Source organism: Limanda limanda, chromosome 17 (assembly GCF_963576545.1).
Source record: "Limanda limanda chromosome 17, fLimLim1.1, whole genome shotgun sequence".
Classification (NCBI taxonomy): Eukaryota; Metazoa; Chordata; class Actinopteri; order Pleuronectiformes; family Pleuronectidae; genus Limanda; species Limanda limanda.
Genome location: NC_083652.1, coordinates 18,557,577 through 18,571,976, shown reverse-complemented (window position 1 = coordinate 18,571,976; position 14,400 = coordinate 18,557,577). Strand labels below are relative to the sequence as shown.

General features: G+C 42.1%; 1 protein-coding gene across 1 annotated transcript; it reads right to left on the bottom strand.

Annotated features, from left to right (window-relative positions):
- Window positions 1–393: 393 nt before the first annotated feature.
- On the bottom strand, window positions 394–10,390 carry gid4 (GID complex subunit 4 homolog). Its single transcript, XM_061090774.1, has 11 exons — window positions 10,285–10,390; window positions 9,693–10,114; window positions 8,672–8,731; window positions 7,703–7,810; window positions 7,509–7,610; window positions 7,286–7,416; window positions 7,103–7,164; window positions 1,918–2,052; window positions 1,712–1,825; window positions 1,486–1,603; window positions 394–1,162 (listed from the first exon to the last, which is right to left on the bottom strand). Exons 2-11 carry the CDS (start codon window positions 9,915–9,917, stop codon window positions 394–396), a joined length of 1,824 nt encoding a protein of 607 aa, XP_060946757.1. The 5' UTR covers window positions 9,918–10,114; window positions 10,285–10,390.
- Between the last annotated feature and the right edge of the window lie 4,010 nt (window positions 10,391–14,400).

The following is a 14,400-nucleotide window of genomic DNA, read 5'->3' as shown; positions in this document are numbered from 1 at the left end:
TCTACCGTAACCTGATTAATCAGCCTATTTATATTATATTATATTTATTCATGTGAGCTGCTCAAATTCAGTAGACTTTACGGAAGTTGAGAACATGCACATTACTCATGAGAAACTCGAAGAAAAGTCTTTCCATGCAGTTTTAAAGAGACACAACTTAATTCCCGCTATATATTCCCACAGTCCTCTCACACTGTATGATGCAGTGACTCTTAGCTCCAGTTAGTTTTCTGGACACAGTCTTATCTTTTGATTTGTGAGTGGATCAGTAACTCGTACGGAACAACCCCCTTGTTTTGATAAATGCAGCAGAATGTCAATGTGTATGAGAATAAAATTAAACTAAACTCATCAGCATCTATAGAACAGGTGAGGTTCCTTGATAGTCAAAGTTCACTGGCTCAGGATCTCAGTGTGTGTGGGTGGCAGGCCTCGGCCGGCGTTCTTGCGGGTGATGGTGGTGCAGCGGGTGAGGATCTCCCGAGGCTGCGGCCTGGGCGGCACCTTGGGCGTGGAGCTCCCCTTGTAAATGTTGGGATCAGAGACGCTGGGGAGCATTTTCCCCTCAGTGCCGTACGTTGGGCTGAGGCCGTTGCTCTTCCCGGGTGGAGGCGTACGGCTCTGGCGCAGCCAATCACCAGTGGCGCTCTGGCTCAGGTTGAAGAAGGACGAGCTTGCTGAGGAGGAACTGAGGTCGTCGCTGCAGCTGAATTCGCTGCTGCTGCTCCCAAAGCTCGTCACGCTCTCTGCTCTCAGGCTGCTGCCACGCTCCTCCTCCTCCCCTCCGGCCATTTGCACCATGATGGTGGGCGGAGGAAAGTGTTTTGCAGGGGCAACGTTGGTGGTAGAGGTACTCTGGGCTGGCTGAGCACAAGGTGGGTCAGACAGGATGCCGAGAGAGCGAGACCGAGACCTCGGCATCACGGCTGGTGGGAGCAGACGGGGGGTTGAGGACCTGACGGGTGGAAGCTGCAGAAGGTTTCCTGAAGAGAGGCTGAGCTGGTGGGACTGTTCCAGCATCAAGGAGGAGGAGGAGGAGGAGGAGGAGGCCGGTAGCTCAGAGGAGGCGCGGCGGTCTCGATGGTTGGCTGCCATGTGGATGTGAGGGTGGCTGTAGGGCTGCAGGTACATGGAGGGGATGTAACCTGCTTTACCATTGTGTCTGTTAAAGGAAAGAGAGAGACGGGCAGGATTTAAAATCTGGACTTTTTAAAATCAAGATACTCGTGTTTACAGGCTTCAGGACTTCAGGAGGAAAACATGAGCTCAGAGTTTGATGCACATTATCCCTTCTCCTCTAACTCATTTAAGATTAACCTTATGCTGCCGTTCAATTCAGTGTCCTTCTTTTCCTGAATTCATCCTATTCATCTTCAACCATCCGACCTTTCTGGCATTATGAGAAGAAGTCACTGTCCCAGCATCCCAAGTAAAGACTTGACTCAATCCATCTCTAATAAAAAAAAGTCCTGATTTAATAAACACCTGATGAGCCACCAGCCGTTGTCAGACTTCTGCAGGACCTCCACCATTGTACCGATGTGCACAGTCAGCTCATCGTCTTTAGTGGCCTTGTAGCTCTTGATCGCAGTGCACAGCGTTCCTGAGAGTGATAAAAAAGAACTTTAGTGTCCTGTTGACAGACATGAACTCCAAGGTGTTGCTGGTGTCTTGAGAAAGAGCACAACAGGACCTGTATCTAAGCATGTACCTCTTTCAGGAGTCCCATCGGTTTCATCTTCATCGTACTCATCCTCCAGCTTCTCCAGGTAGGGGGCAGGGAACCAGGCCATGTTTTTGTCCTCGTTCTCCACGAGCCACCAGCCTGAACCACCACAATTGCACATTACACTGATGCCAGCGAGCGTCTGGGCCTGTTACTCTTAATCCTCAACTGACTGAAGTTTCTCTGCTCACCTGCTTTATCCTTTATCAGTACGTCCACTTTTTCATCCAGGGCCACTTTGAAAGGTTTGTTCTTGGTGTCCTTGGTCTCGTATGAGGCCACACATCTGTACGTCTCCGTGACAAACGGCTGGGTCACGTTGCCGCCGTGGAGGTGGCCTGTGTCGCCGTTGAGTTCATTTTCCGATGGCATGATGATGATGCTGAGGAGAAGAGCTGCAGGTTAGTGTGCAGGTAAACACACACACGTCAGAAAAAACGAAGAGGTGTTATCCATGGGTCTGATTTTATTCTTCTGAGCACGTTATTTTTCTGTGCAGTTTGAAAGGTGGAGAGATCCTGGTCGACTCTTTTATAACACTAGTGCAGTGACTGTGCTAAACAGGAATGGGCTGTTTGCTTGGTCTGTGGAGATGATGGCAGCTTTCAACACTTTCACACCCTTGGCAACAACAATCCTGTTGTAATTAAGAGAAAAATCTGCCATTCTTTAGAAGTGATACGCGAGTTGGAATCTGGGCGACACCCTGAGTTCAAGATTCAATGCAAGATTTTAGATCAAATGAACAGAGATAACATGAAGTAGTAATGAAATGCTTGGGTCACACACTCTCTTTAAGCAATGCTCAGTAATTTCAACCCCAAAAAATAAAATAAAAATAGATATAGTATAAAATAGAATAAAATAGAATAACAATGAAATAGAATATCAAAAATTTAAAATGGAAAAATGGAAAATAAAATATATACATCTAAATATATATCTTTACAGTTTGTTGAGATGTGGAGGAGGAAGCCCAGAGATCTGGCATCCTCCCCACTAAACTTTTTTTAAATATCCTACAAGTTTAGCATACCTGTTCTTAGAGAAGTCCGGCTGCAGGTCCTGGTCTTTGGGCTGGAAGAACTGGATGAGGTCTGCAGACTGAGTGACCCGCGGGTCGCAGCTCAGAAGCTCGTTGCAGTATTTATGCAAGGATTTGAGGCGCAAGAGGGATTTCTTGTGACCGATCCCCTTCGTCTTCTTGTCTAAAAGGAAGCAGGACGCACGGAGTCACAATGCGCAACAGCCTGGGTGGCGCATGAAGTAACCAAGCTGCAGCTGGGAATTACGCACGCTTACCTCGGAACTTTGGGATGATTCTGTCTGATTTTTTCAATTTACTTGCTGCTGGGAAGGCCGCCTTCAGTTTTTTCTGTAATTTGATGAAAGGAACAGGGCGGGTTAGAAGAAAAACAGCCACTTTTACGCACGATTTAGATTTATTTCTAAACATATATTTATTGGTTTTATATAGTTTTATACATTTACATCAATTTACATATAGACAAGACCCTTCCCCAACCTGAACATATGGCAGCATAAATGGAAATAAATATTACAAAAGTCACAGAAATTGCTAAGATATGATTACAACATAAATTCAAATACAAAACATTACAATGAAACTACTAATTTGTTTAAACTAAAATAACAAAATTGAATAGGTAAAATAGATTGCAGTCACTAACAAGAAACATAGCACAGCACACATTCCTCACACCAGATTAGTCACATTTCCAATTTTTACGCGCGTTTAATACTCACATGGAATTTCTTGAACTCCCGAAAAGTTCTGTAAACGATGATGTCACTCTGGTCCGACCACAGCACAGAGGTGATGTACATCTGGAAAAACAGGAGAATGCAGGTTTATCACACTGAGTTTCTGGATGGTAACACAATGATGGATGACTCCGGGTGCGCTTACTTTGCTCTTCTCCTTGTGCAACACGCCGGTGAAACGCACACTCATGGGATACCGCTGGGCCTCCATGGTGCCACGACAGAACCAGGACACAGGGGGAAGAGGATCCTTGTTTTGACTCTGAGCTGCAGGTGTAGCCTCTGTGTGAGACCGAGGCAGTGGTGGCAGGTTTATATTCTCCCTTGGGGGGGCGGGCGTGGCAGCCCTGTGTTAGTCAGAGGCAGAAACAAAAGCTCTTAACTCCGTCACACGCAGGAAACTCCAGAATTCCACCAAAACTGAGAGACCTGGCTCAGGAAGCTTTGAGTCAGGCGGAAACAATAATAATTCCCATTCTTTGTTGAAGGAAACATTATTTAGTTATGATCCTACGTTTTACTCTCACAAAGAATTAGAATGAGAATAATCTCCTTGTTATAACATGATTACTACATGAGATGAGCTTCACTGTATTAAATAAGATACAACCAAATATATAGAACTTGAATTTAGATAATGTCACCTGTTACACATCTTCTCTGCTTTGTTTATTCTGTAAAATTAAAACCAATCTTTCGAGCTCTAACAGACAGTACAATGATTTAAAAAAAATAGTATAATTAATTGAAAGAGACAAAAGACAAAGCAGTTTATGGAAAAAGAATAAATATATGAAGAAAAACAAGAGGATCATTCTAAATAAAAACACCTAAGTGCTTGGAATTCTGTTTCTATTTCAAACCAGAGGTAGATGAAGATTTTTCCCTTTTTTAAAGTTGGCACAGGCTACTTAGTAATAAAGAATAAAAGTCACAAAATAAAGGGGAAGTCTACTCATCCTTTATTGTTATTTGTAATACTTAGTACAATACTAGAAGAGAATAAATCACAATTAGTATTATAATCTTAGTTTCATTGATTTTCCTTTTTGGAGATTCTGTGAATGTGTCTCATTCTCGATTGGCTGCATCAGATGCTGAAATAATAAGATGAAAGTAATCTTTTAAATCAGGGCCAAAGTGCATAGATGATCAAGCGGATGGAAAGTAGAAAGCATCAGATCTGCAGACAGTGTCTGTCCACGTCCTGGAAACAGTCAGCATTGTTAAATGCACACAAGGAAGTTGTTTCCCTCCTTCTTGATTTATTTTTCTTTCCTGATTTGAGAAAATGTTACCTCATTTCCAGGCAGGAATCATCAGCTGCTGCACGTACACCAAACACGAGCCACATTTATTGACCATGCTCATTTTTAATTAACCAAAGAAATGTCCTAAGGCTACGTGTAACCAGGCAACAAAACTATTAAAGGCTGTGGTGTGGATCTCCTCCATTTATAAGATGTATACGTGCACAAAAGGCATCCTTACCATGTGGCAGCAAACATTTTTTTATTTCTCCACACCACAGGCATTGCAGTCGATTCACTCTTCAGCAGCTCAGAGACAATGAGGCGAGGCCCACTTTACTGTGCTGCTGCTAAATGCTCAGAGGTTTGAACATAGAACAGTTTGGTTTGATTCCCTGACTCGAAAAATGACTTTTTCGTGGTCCACTACTGACATCTAGTGTCCGCTGCCATCTCAATGATCTGACAATGTAAAAGCAATAAAGTATAAATATTTCTCTTTATTCCATCTCATACGATACATTCATAGCAGATTTATCATACATCATCTGACTTTTATAGACACACTCTCAAACAAACACGTTTCTTTACATTGCACATTTTGATTTAGTCGATTAATTTAAAAAAAGCAAGCAAATTATTTCGAAGTCATTCAGACTGAAGTGGTCAGTCCACTTACTTGGGTTTTTAAAAAAAAAAAACATAGTGTCAAGAGTTCCCCCCCCCCCGACAACCCCTCGAGTCCTTGTGTCATGCTGCGGGCCAGCAGGCCGGCTGAAAGGCTACGAGCAGCACACAGGCAGGCAGAGCACATGCACCCCCCAGCAACACTTCTCAGTAGACTGATGATCAGAAGCTTTCATTTCTCTCACAGAAATATACTTGGATTTCTTTAAATAAAACATCACCAACCGTATAACCTCAAGCTCTTGTGTTGCAACTCTAGAAAAATTTAAAATGGTAAGGCAGTGGGTTTCGCCCGAGCCACACGAGCTGCTTCTTTACGTTCCCCGGTGAGTAGAGCGGTCGCAACTTGTAGAAATACGCGACTTGATTCTCCTATTTCGAGACATTTTCAAAACCAGACAAATGTAGTAAAACAAACCAGTTCAGCCACACATGAACTACAATACATTTGACAGTGATTCAGTCAAACTGCATGTGTGCCATGAGATCTCCCTGCTCCATCTTTCACACGACCAAAATCCTGAAAACACAACTCAGCAGCTGAGCTACCATACCCATAAGCCTCCTTATTGATTCCGCCATTAAACTTTCATATACACTTTTCCTCTCGATTAAAAAAATATATATCTCACTCTTGAAAATAAAACTAAAAGTACCGCCCTGTGGTTGTATGCCTCCGCCAACCAGTGCAGTTTTAGTCTACGTACATTTCTCTTCCAGACGTATGAGGTCACCACTGAAATCAAACATCTTTAAGTCCAACTGGTCAAAATTGGAAATTTCCTAAAGGCAGACTTGAGATATCCTGTTCAAAAAGACAAAAACACGTTTTGTGATGCCTTGATCCACAAAATAATTTTTTGCAAATTTGAAAGGATTCTCTTGAGGTTTTTTCTTGAGATATTGAGCACAGAATGATGGAGGAACAACCTGAAAACAGAATGTCTCCACCTACTGGCTGCCGCCGGCGCATAGACGTGAAATAATTAAAAAAAACTTCCATTAGTGAGTTTTGCATAGCGAAAATTCAACGTGTGGAGACAGTGTTGATTAGAGGATCTTTGAAAAACCCAGCAGCTTGTAAATTATTAGTGATCATTTTGAGTTCTAGTTCATTTCCCCCTTGGTCATCAGACCTTGACTTAGTCTCACAGGAAAAAGTAGATCACTGCTCATCATTGCTTTTGTTGAAAATCTCTAAAAGAAAAAGAAAGGGCTTACTGAGCAAAACTCCTCTGACACCTTTACTCTCATGTGACTCTTAACTAAAAAGGCAAATTATGCTCATAATGTCTCCACGCAAGTAAAACTGGAACTGCTTGGATGTCCAGCTACAGGGAGACAGATTCTGTGAGAGCGCACAGAAAACCGATGCACAAAATTGAAAATAAAAAACAGTCCAGAGAAAGAAATGGCAAACATCACGTTCTACAGCAGCTGTGAGAACCGTCTTTGGCCTTCAGGTCTTCTGTCTCGCTGCAGCCTCTTTCCTTCACTCCATCATGAGACTGTCTGCCTTCACTTCCCCTGCTGTGAGGAAACAGGTCACCCCTATTCATGGCATCATCAGCTCTCCGTCGCTCCCGTCCCATTTAAGCACAGGGCAGTGTGAACTGTCCTTTACCTCATGCTGAACACCTGAGTTTTTCTTGTCACCGAAATTCATAAATGGGCACGCTGTGCTCTTGAACATGGTTTAAGATAAGAGACTGGTACCTGCAGGCGCAAGATAAAAAAGAGAGCCATATTAACATAAGAAATATTAACAAATCTCTTTCCAATCATTGAATTTAGCCTTGCATTCTGCAGCAGGGCCACAAGGAGGCGAAGCAGTTACCATTCAGAGCTCCTATGGTAATAGTAGCCCTCGATAGTAGCTGTGGACTTCTGAAAGCAGATGTAGTAGAAGCCTGCGAAGGAGGCACCGCTGATGTCTTTGATAGTGTGGTCCGGAACCAGAAACTGCTCCTGACGGTGCAGGACAAGACGAGCGGAGGTCAGAGTTTAGCACCAACACGAGAGAGACAGGGGGAGACGTGAGAGTAACATCAGCTACTTACTTTCCACCTCATGAAGACATAATCACTGTTGTCCAGTGCTTCATAGTCAAAGTCGTCCGAGTTGAAGCTTTTGGCATATTTGTAAAAAGGTGGAAACTTGCCCTAGTGAAGAAGACATAAAAACAGTTTGAGAAAAGCCAGTTTCTGAAGCTGTATTAGTCAGTGATCACAAATACAACGTCAACACAGCGTACCCAGTGCTTTCTGTCCACATCCTCGTCTGCGTCCCACTTCCTGGTTAAAAAAGGCCTCTTTTGACTGATAATTTCTCCAGCAAAAAATGTTGTGAGGGTGGGATACTCCTGTCACACAGAGAAACAAAGGTTAAGACGGGAAGAACAAGGCAGTGAAACATTTCTACCCGAGTGCAGATTGCAGAGAAAGTATAAAAGGCTCTGTGGAACTGTTCTGCTCATTCAAGACTTCAACTTAAGGTTTCTGCAGGTTTCAATATGTAAAATCTAAGACATTTAAGATCTTTATCAAGACAGTTCTGAAGAAATAAGCTGTTCCAGACATCCCCATTGTTGAAGATAGGATGAAGAAGAGAATAAACCTTGAAACACCACATTATCTCACAAACTACAGCCTGGGCAGTAGGTATCCGGAGTCTATCCCACAGCCAAGCCCAGTGAACTGCTGATAAACTGTGTTTGCAGACAACTATCAGTCTATCGTTGACAAAGAGCTGCAACACAGATAAGTTCCAAACTATGCATGGAATTTTAATGACGGAGGAGTAACATTAAATGAACCTTAACATATTTAAGACCAAACAAAAAAAACAACCTGTGAGCAGCTTTTTTGTTATTTTAAATAACAGAAATGTGGGAAGTGATTTGTTCCATTGGTTTTAATTCTCACAACCAGGCTACTCGTCTTTCACTCCACTCTGCCTCAGCCAAAGTTCCCCCTGAACCCTGCTGACCTTCTCTCATCCACATGTTGCATAATGAAAAGCGTATGCGGCCGACACAAAATAAAATACGAAAAAAGACTTGTCTAGACACATATTTGCCGGCCTTTAATCTTTGTCACAGTTCAGTCCGCATCAAACAGGCGAGGACTGGTCTCCACTCGCTGGAGCAGTGAACCCAGCCCGAGCTCGGTCTTTGACAGAATAAAGGTCAGCCTCGTAACATCTGACCTATTTCACATCTCACCTCAGTTAGACCCTTTATCTTCAGGTAGCCACACAAATACGAGTCTTCCACGGTCACATGCTGCAAAAAAAAGACAAACAGGGAACACGTACAGTAACTGGCCTGAAATCACCAATGCACAAGATTCTTCTCCTGTTTCTTTAGCAGGACGTGTACATGTCAGTAGACTGGTGTGAACAGACCAATCACTACTTATCAGTGCACGCGTTATGTTCACTGTTTATAAAATAAGAGAATCCTGATTTAATCCCACAGTGGGGACATGTGCAGTGTTACAGCAGCAGGTACACATGCAATCCTTACACATGCAAGGCAATATGAAAAACCTATAACAGGAATAGAAATAATAAATACAGACTAGTGTGAGAATGGGTGGAGTGAAAAGGACAAGACTCAATTCATCCCCTTGGAGCAGGTAGTTGCACAACATGCTAAAATGTTTGGCTTGTGTGTGTCTGTCTGTGTGTGTGTGTGTGTGTGTGTGTGTTTAACCTATAAAAAGGAATATAAATAACAAATGGAGTGTAAACAGAATAGTGTGAGAATGGGTGGAGTGAAAAGGACAAGACTCAATTCATCCCCTTGGAGCAGGTAGTTGCACAACATGCTAACATGTTTGGCTTGTGTGTGTCTGTGTGTGTGTAACCTATAAAAAGGAATAGAAATAACAAATGGAGTGTAAACAGAATAGTGTGAGAATGGGTGGAGTGAAAAGGACAAGACTCATTTGACCCATTGGAGCAGGTAGTTGCACAACATGCTAACATGTTTGGCTTGTGTGTGTCTGTCGTAGTGTGTGTGTGTAACAAAAGTAGTTGACGAGAAAGTTAATTGTCAACATTTGGTCCAAATTCTAAATGCCACAGCAGAAACACAGAGCTACCTCGAAATGTGGGTCATCGAAACGAGCTAAGGGAGTTAACGTCTGCTAAGTTAGTCCTTTAGCAACTAAGGCTAGAAATATGTGTACTTCATTGGTAGAAGAACAAACCCATCGACATGAGGACGAAGCGGAACTCACCTGCAGGACGACCTCCACGTCGTAGGAGTTGCCTTTGCTCTTCTGGTAGCCCCGGAACTGCGAGCCGCTGTGCAGCAGCGAGGTGGCCACCCCCGGCTGGCGGGTGTTGATCGGGGCGGCGGGGACAAGCGAGGCCGAGGCTTCGCGGGCCGGCTCGCTGGAGCTGCGGCTCTCCAAGGGGACAGGCATGATGAGCGCAAGAGAGTCGCTGTCCGAAACCGTCATGAAGTCTTCGACTGAGCCGCAGCGGGAGAGAGGAGGGACCGGGGAGTCACATCGAGCAGCGAGCGGGGAGACTCCGCTCAGGCTGTGGGTTTCTTCTTCTGCAGAGTCTTTTTCTTCTTCTTCTTCGTCCGTTTACTGCTTCTTCTCGTGTTATGTGCGCGGGGGAAAACAACGATTTGGTGCACCACCGCCACCTGCTGGTATGGAGTGTTGATCAATCAATCAATCAAATTTTATTCGTAGAGCCTATATTCGCAAATCACAATTTGTCTCAGAGGGCTTTACCATGGTGAGACATCCTCTGTCTTTAACCCTCAGCAGGAGTCAAGAAAAACTACTAAAAACCCCTTTAACAGGTTAAAAATACGTAGTTCAGTAAAGTTGGCAAGACATTCACAGATTCGGACTTCCCGGATCAATAAGTCTTAAGCGAAACGTTGTTAAAGCACAAACGCTACATAATTCCCACCGTAGTAATGTGGACAACGGGCTACAGGCGAGTTTTCATCAATATGAGTCGTCCTCCGTGATGGACACATAACATGGGTGTCTACATACAGCTTGCTGAGAAACGAGTGCGCAGGGACCGTCTACAAAGTGCAACACCGAAAAGAGATATTACAAAAATATTCAATAACTTCCCTGTAATAGTGTTTATTCTCACCAAAATCACGTCACACATCTGTCTGTAACACACAAGTGGCCCTCATGGATATTATTCAATTACTTCGGTCTCATACTGTATATTGTCACCAAAATCACGTCACAGATCCAGGGTCTCCTGCTGGCTATGCTACAGCAATAACTTTTGGGAAAAGTGTTTTTGTTTAATTTTGGGAAATATTAGATATGAATATTATGCAATAACTTCGTTCTACTACTGTATGTTGTCACCAAAATCACGTCATAGATCCAGGGTTTCCTGCTGGCTATGCTACAGCAATACGTTTGGAAAAAATGTGTTTTGTATAATTTTGGGAAATATTAAATATGAATATTATTCAATAACTTCGGTCTCATACTGTATATTGTCACCAAAATCACATCACATGTCAGGGGAGTCCTGCTGGCTATGCTACAGCACTAAGTTTAGGAAAATGTGGTTTTGTTTAATTTTGGGAAATATTAAATGGATTTGTATTTATATAGCGCTTTTCTAGTCTGATGAAGACCACTCAAAGCGCTTTACAGTACAGTTTCACATTCTCCCATTCATACACACATTCATACAGTGCATCTACTTGCAGCACTTTGTTATTCTATGGGGGGCCGTTCAGGGTTCAGCATCTTGCCCAAGGACACTTCGGCATGCAGATGGTTCAGACTGGGAATCGAACCGCCGACCTTCAGGTTGGAGGACGAACACTCTACCCCTCAGCCACAGCCGCCCGATATGAATATTATTCAACTCCACTGTAATACTGTACATTTTCACCAAAATCACATCACATGTCCGGGGAGTCCTGCTGGCTAATACAGCACTAAGTTTAGGAAAATGTGGTTTTGTTTAATTTTGGGAAATATTAGAAATGAAAATTATTCAATAACTTCGTTCTACTACTGTATGTTGTCACCAAAATCACGTCACAGATCCAGGGTCTCCTGCTGGCTATGCTACAGCAAGAAGTTTAGAAAAATTGTGTTTTGATTAATTTTGGGAAATATTAGATATGAATATTATTCAATAACTTCGTTCTACTACTGTATGTTGTCACCAAAATCACGTCACAGATCCAGGGTCTCCTGCTGGCTATGCTTCAGCAAGAAGTTTAGAAAAATTGTGTTTTGATTAATTTTGGGAAATATTATATACGAATATTATTCAATAACTTGTATAATACTGTATGTTGTCATCAAAATCACATCACAGATCCAGGGTCTCCTGCTGACTATGCTACAGTACAGAGTTTTAAAAAATGTAATTTATCATAATTTTGGGAAATATGTTTTAGGGAAATTATTCATTAACTTCACTGTAATACTGTACATTTTCACCACAGTCCCGTAACAGGTCCAGAGAGTCCTGTTTGCTGTGCTACATTCCTAAGTTTGGGGAAATGTGGTTTTGTATAATTTTGGGAAATATTAAATATCAATATTGTTCAGTAACTTCGGACTTATACTGTATATTATCACCAAAATCACATCACAGGTACAGGGTGTCCTGTTGCCTATGGTACAGTACTAAGTATGAATTTGTATTATACTGGGGATTATAATTCAGTTGAATTTTCATATTAATAGCTCATCTCATTGCTGCCTCATGTCCATTGCTTCTAAACTAAATTAACAAAGTTAATTGAGTTATGCTTTTTTACCTGTTCAAACTCAGAAGTTTTAGTTGAAATAGATCTTGAATAACTGAAATTCAGCACCAAACGAATGCATTTATTTATATTTTCCGGTGTGACTATTTGCACCAGGGTGACAAGACTCAAAGAGCAGCTGTTCAATTAACAGCAGCATAAAGAACTTAGGATAAAGCGTGCAATGTATGAACGGGTTCATTTAGAAGATGTTCAAATACAGTAAAGTCTGAGACAAATGCAACTAGCATTGTTAGCCATTGATATGTGGGGGCATTGCCTTTTTTTCTTCATGTATATCAGAATTAAATAGTATACATAGACAAAGACACATGTAGTTCCCTAACCTGTCATTAATCATGTGTTGGAAGATTACAAATTAGGGATAAGGATTTTTGTAAAGATCATTGTCTTTTTTTTTTTTTTCTTAGTTATGTATTCCTATCTTTAAGAACTGTTTATTGTGCCAAGTTTAGCTATATGTTTGGGCCATCTTTTTGTCAGGTTTACTACAAAACTCACTTTATGTTTGCAAAAGTGTGTAGCTTCACCTGTTTCTTTTTCCCTTGGTGAGAGGCAATTTGAACAAAATGGGAAGAGTAAAAAAAGGAAACAGAGCTCAAAGGACAGACCTATGGGCAATGGCTGGTGGAATGGATGCTCTGGTCAAAACATTGAAGAGCATCAACATTACAAGCAGAGCTAAAATTATTCCTCAGAAATTTGGTCTGAACTCTCTGTTAAACTATTTGGCCAAGATCTTAAGAAAAACCATCATTGGCTGTGGGTCATATGGACCAGAAATCGAAATGGAGTGAGGGACTTAATTTGTAAACAGCAGGAAATTTCATCAGAGATGAATAAAGCAATAAAGAAAAAAATAACAGGAGAGGAACAGGTGTCAGGAGAGGACACAGAAGAGAATGAGGCAGAGGAAAATAAACAGGAGTTGTCTTCACAGTCAGATCTTTCAGGAGAGGAACAGGTGTCAGTAGAGGACACAGAAGAGAACAAGGCAGAGGACAAAAAACGGGAGTTGTCTTCGCAGTCAGATCTTTCAGCAGAGGAACAGGTGTCAGTAGAGGACACTGAAGAGAATGAGGCAGAGGAAAATAAACAGGAGTTGTCTTCGCAGTCAGATCTTTCAGGAGAGGAACAGGTGTCAGGAGAGGAAACAGAAGAGAACAAGGCAGAGGACGATGAACAGGAAATGTCTTCGCATAGAGGAGCCCATCCTAAATATCGAAAGAAATGAAACAAAAAACAATGGAGAAAATTGCCAGGTGTCTCGAAAAGGTTCACAATTACAGTGAATAAAAAGAAATGGAAAACAATTGCTCTACTCCTTGGTACAACAAAACTGAGGCAACCATGGACCAATGTGTGTTACAAAAGTTTCAGAAAGAAAAATCCCTGTTGTACCCTTGCCTTCAAGAGCCAGCATATAAAACCTCCTCACAGCCGTAAAATAAATAGTCCATATTTAAATATTACTGCAGTTTGTACATTCAGTTCCTGTAGTGCAAAGTACTTATTTAAAAGGATGAGGGAGCCAGTGGGAGATTCTCTGGTTAAGATATCTGTGCTACAAGCTGCAAGAGCTCTTCGTAAAGGACTGAGCCAACACTACTACAGCAAGCTAAAAGATACACCCATTGCAGAACTGATTTCAGGAAATATAACCCGAAGTCTGAACAAAAATGTTCTTAAAGTGATAAGTTCTGAGTTAAGAAAAGAGAAAAGAATTCATGAGTCAAGGAATGTGACTCAAACTTTCACAAGATGCCTGGGTACATACAGCACTTCCAAGTTGACCCCTTTGGTATACATATGTACACTGAAACTGTAATGAGCATAGTTGTGCAACACTTGAAAAAGAAGACCCCACTGACCTTATACCTTGATGCTACAGGTAGTGTTGCATCAAAAGTTCCAGGTCAAACCAAAAGACTTCTTTACTACTCTCTAACTCTTCCTGGAGGTGGTCAGAATGTCCCTCCCCTCCCAGTTTGTGAAATGCTAACAAATTAACACTCTGTACCACCAATAACATTTTGGCTGATGCAGTTCCTCAGAAAACTCTCACAATACACAACCCTCAGAGTACATCAGGTTGAAACAGATTACAGCTGGGCCCTACTCCAGTGTCCTCCTATCATTCAACAGGGAGAGCATTG

Excerpts from the sequence above, each read along its gene's own strand:
- gid4 (XM_061090774.1), bottom strand. The coding sequence starts at position 9,917 with ATGACGGTTTCGGACAGCGACTCTCTTGCGCTCATCATGCCTGTCCCC. Across the intron at positions 7,417-7,508 it reads ATGTCTTCATGAGGTGGAAA|GAGCAGTTTCTGGTTCCGGA; the intron begins GTAAGTAGCTGA and ends CTGCACCGTCAG. Across the intron at positions 1,163-1,485 it reads AACGGCTGGTGGCTCATCAG|ACACAATGGTAAAGCAGGTT; the intron begins GTGTTTATTAAA and ends TTCCTTTAACAG.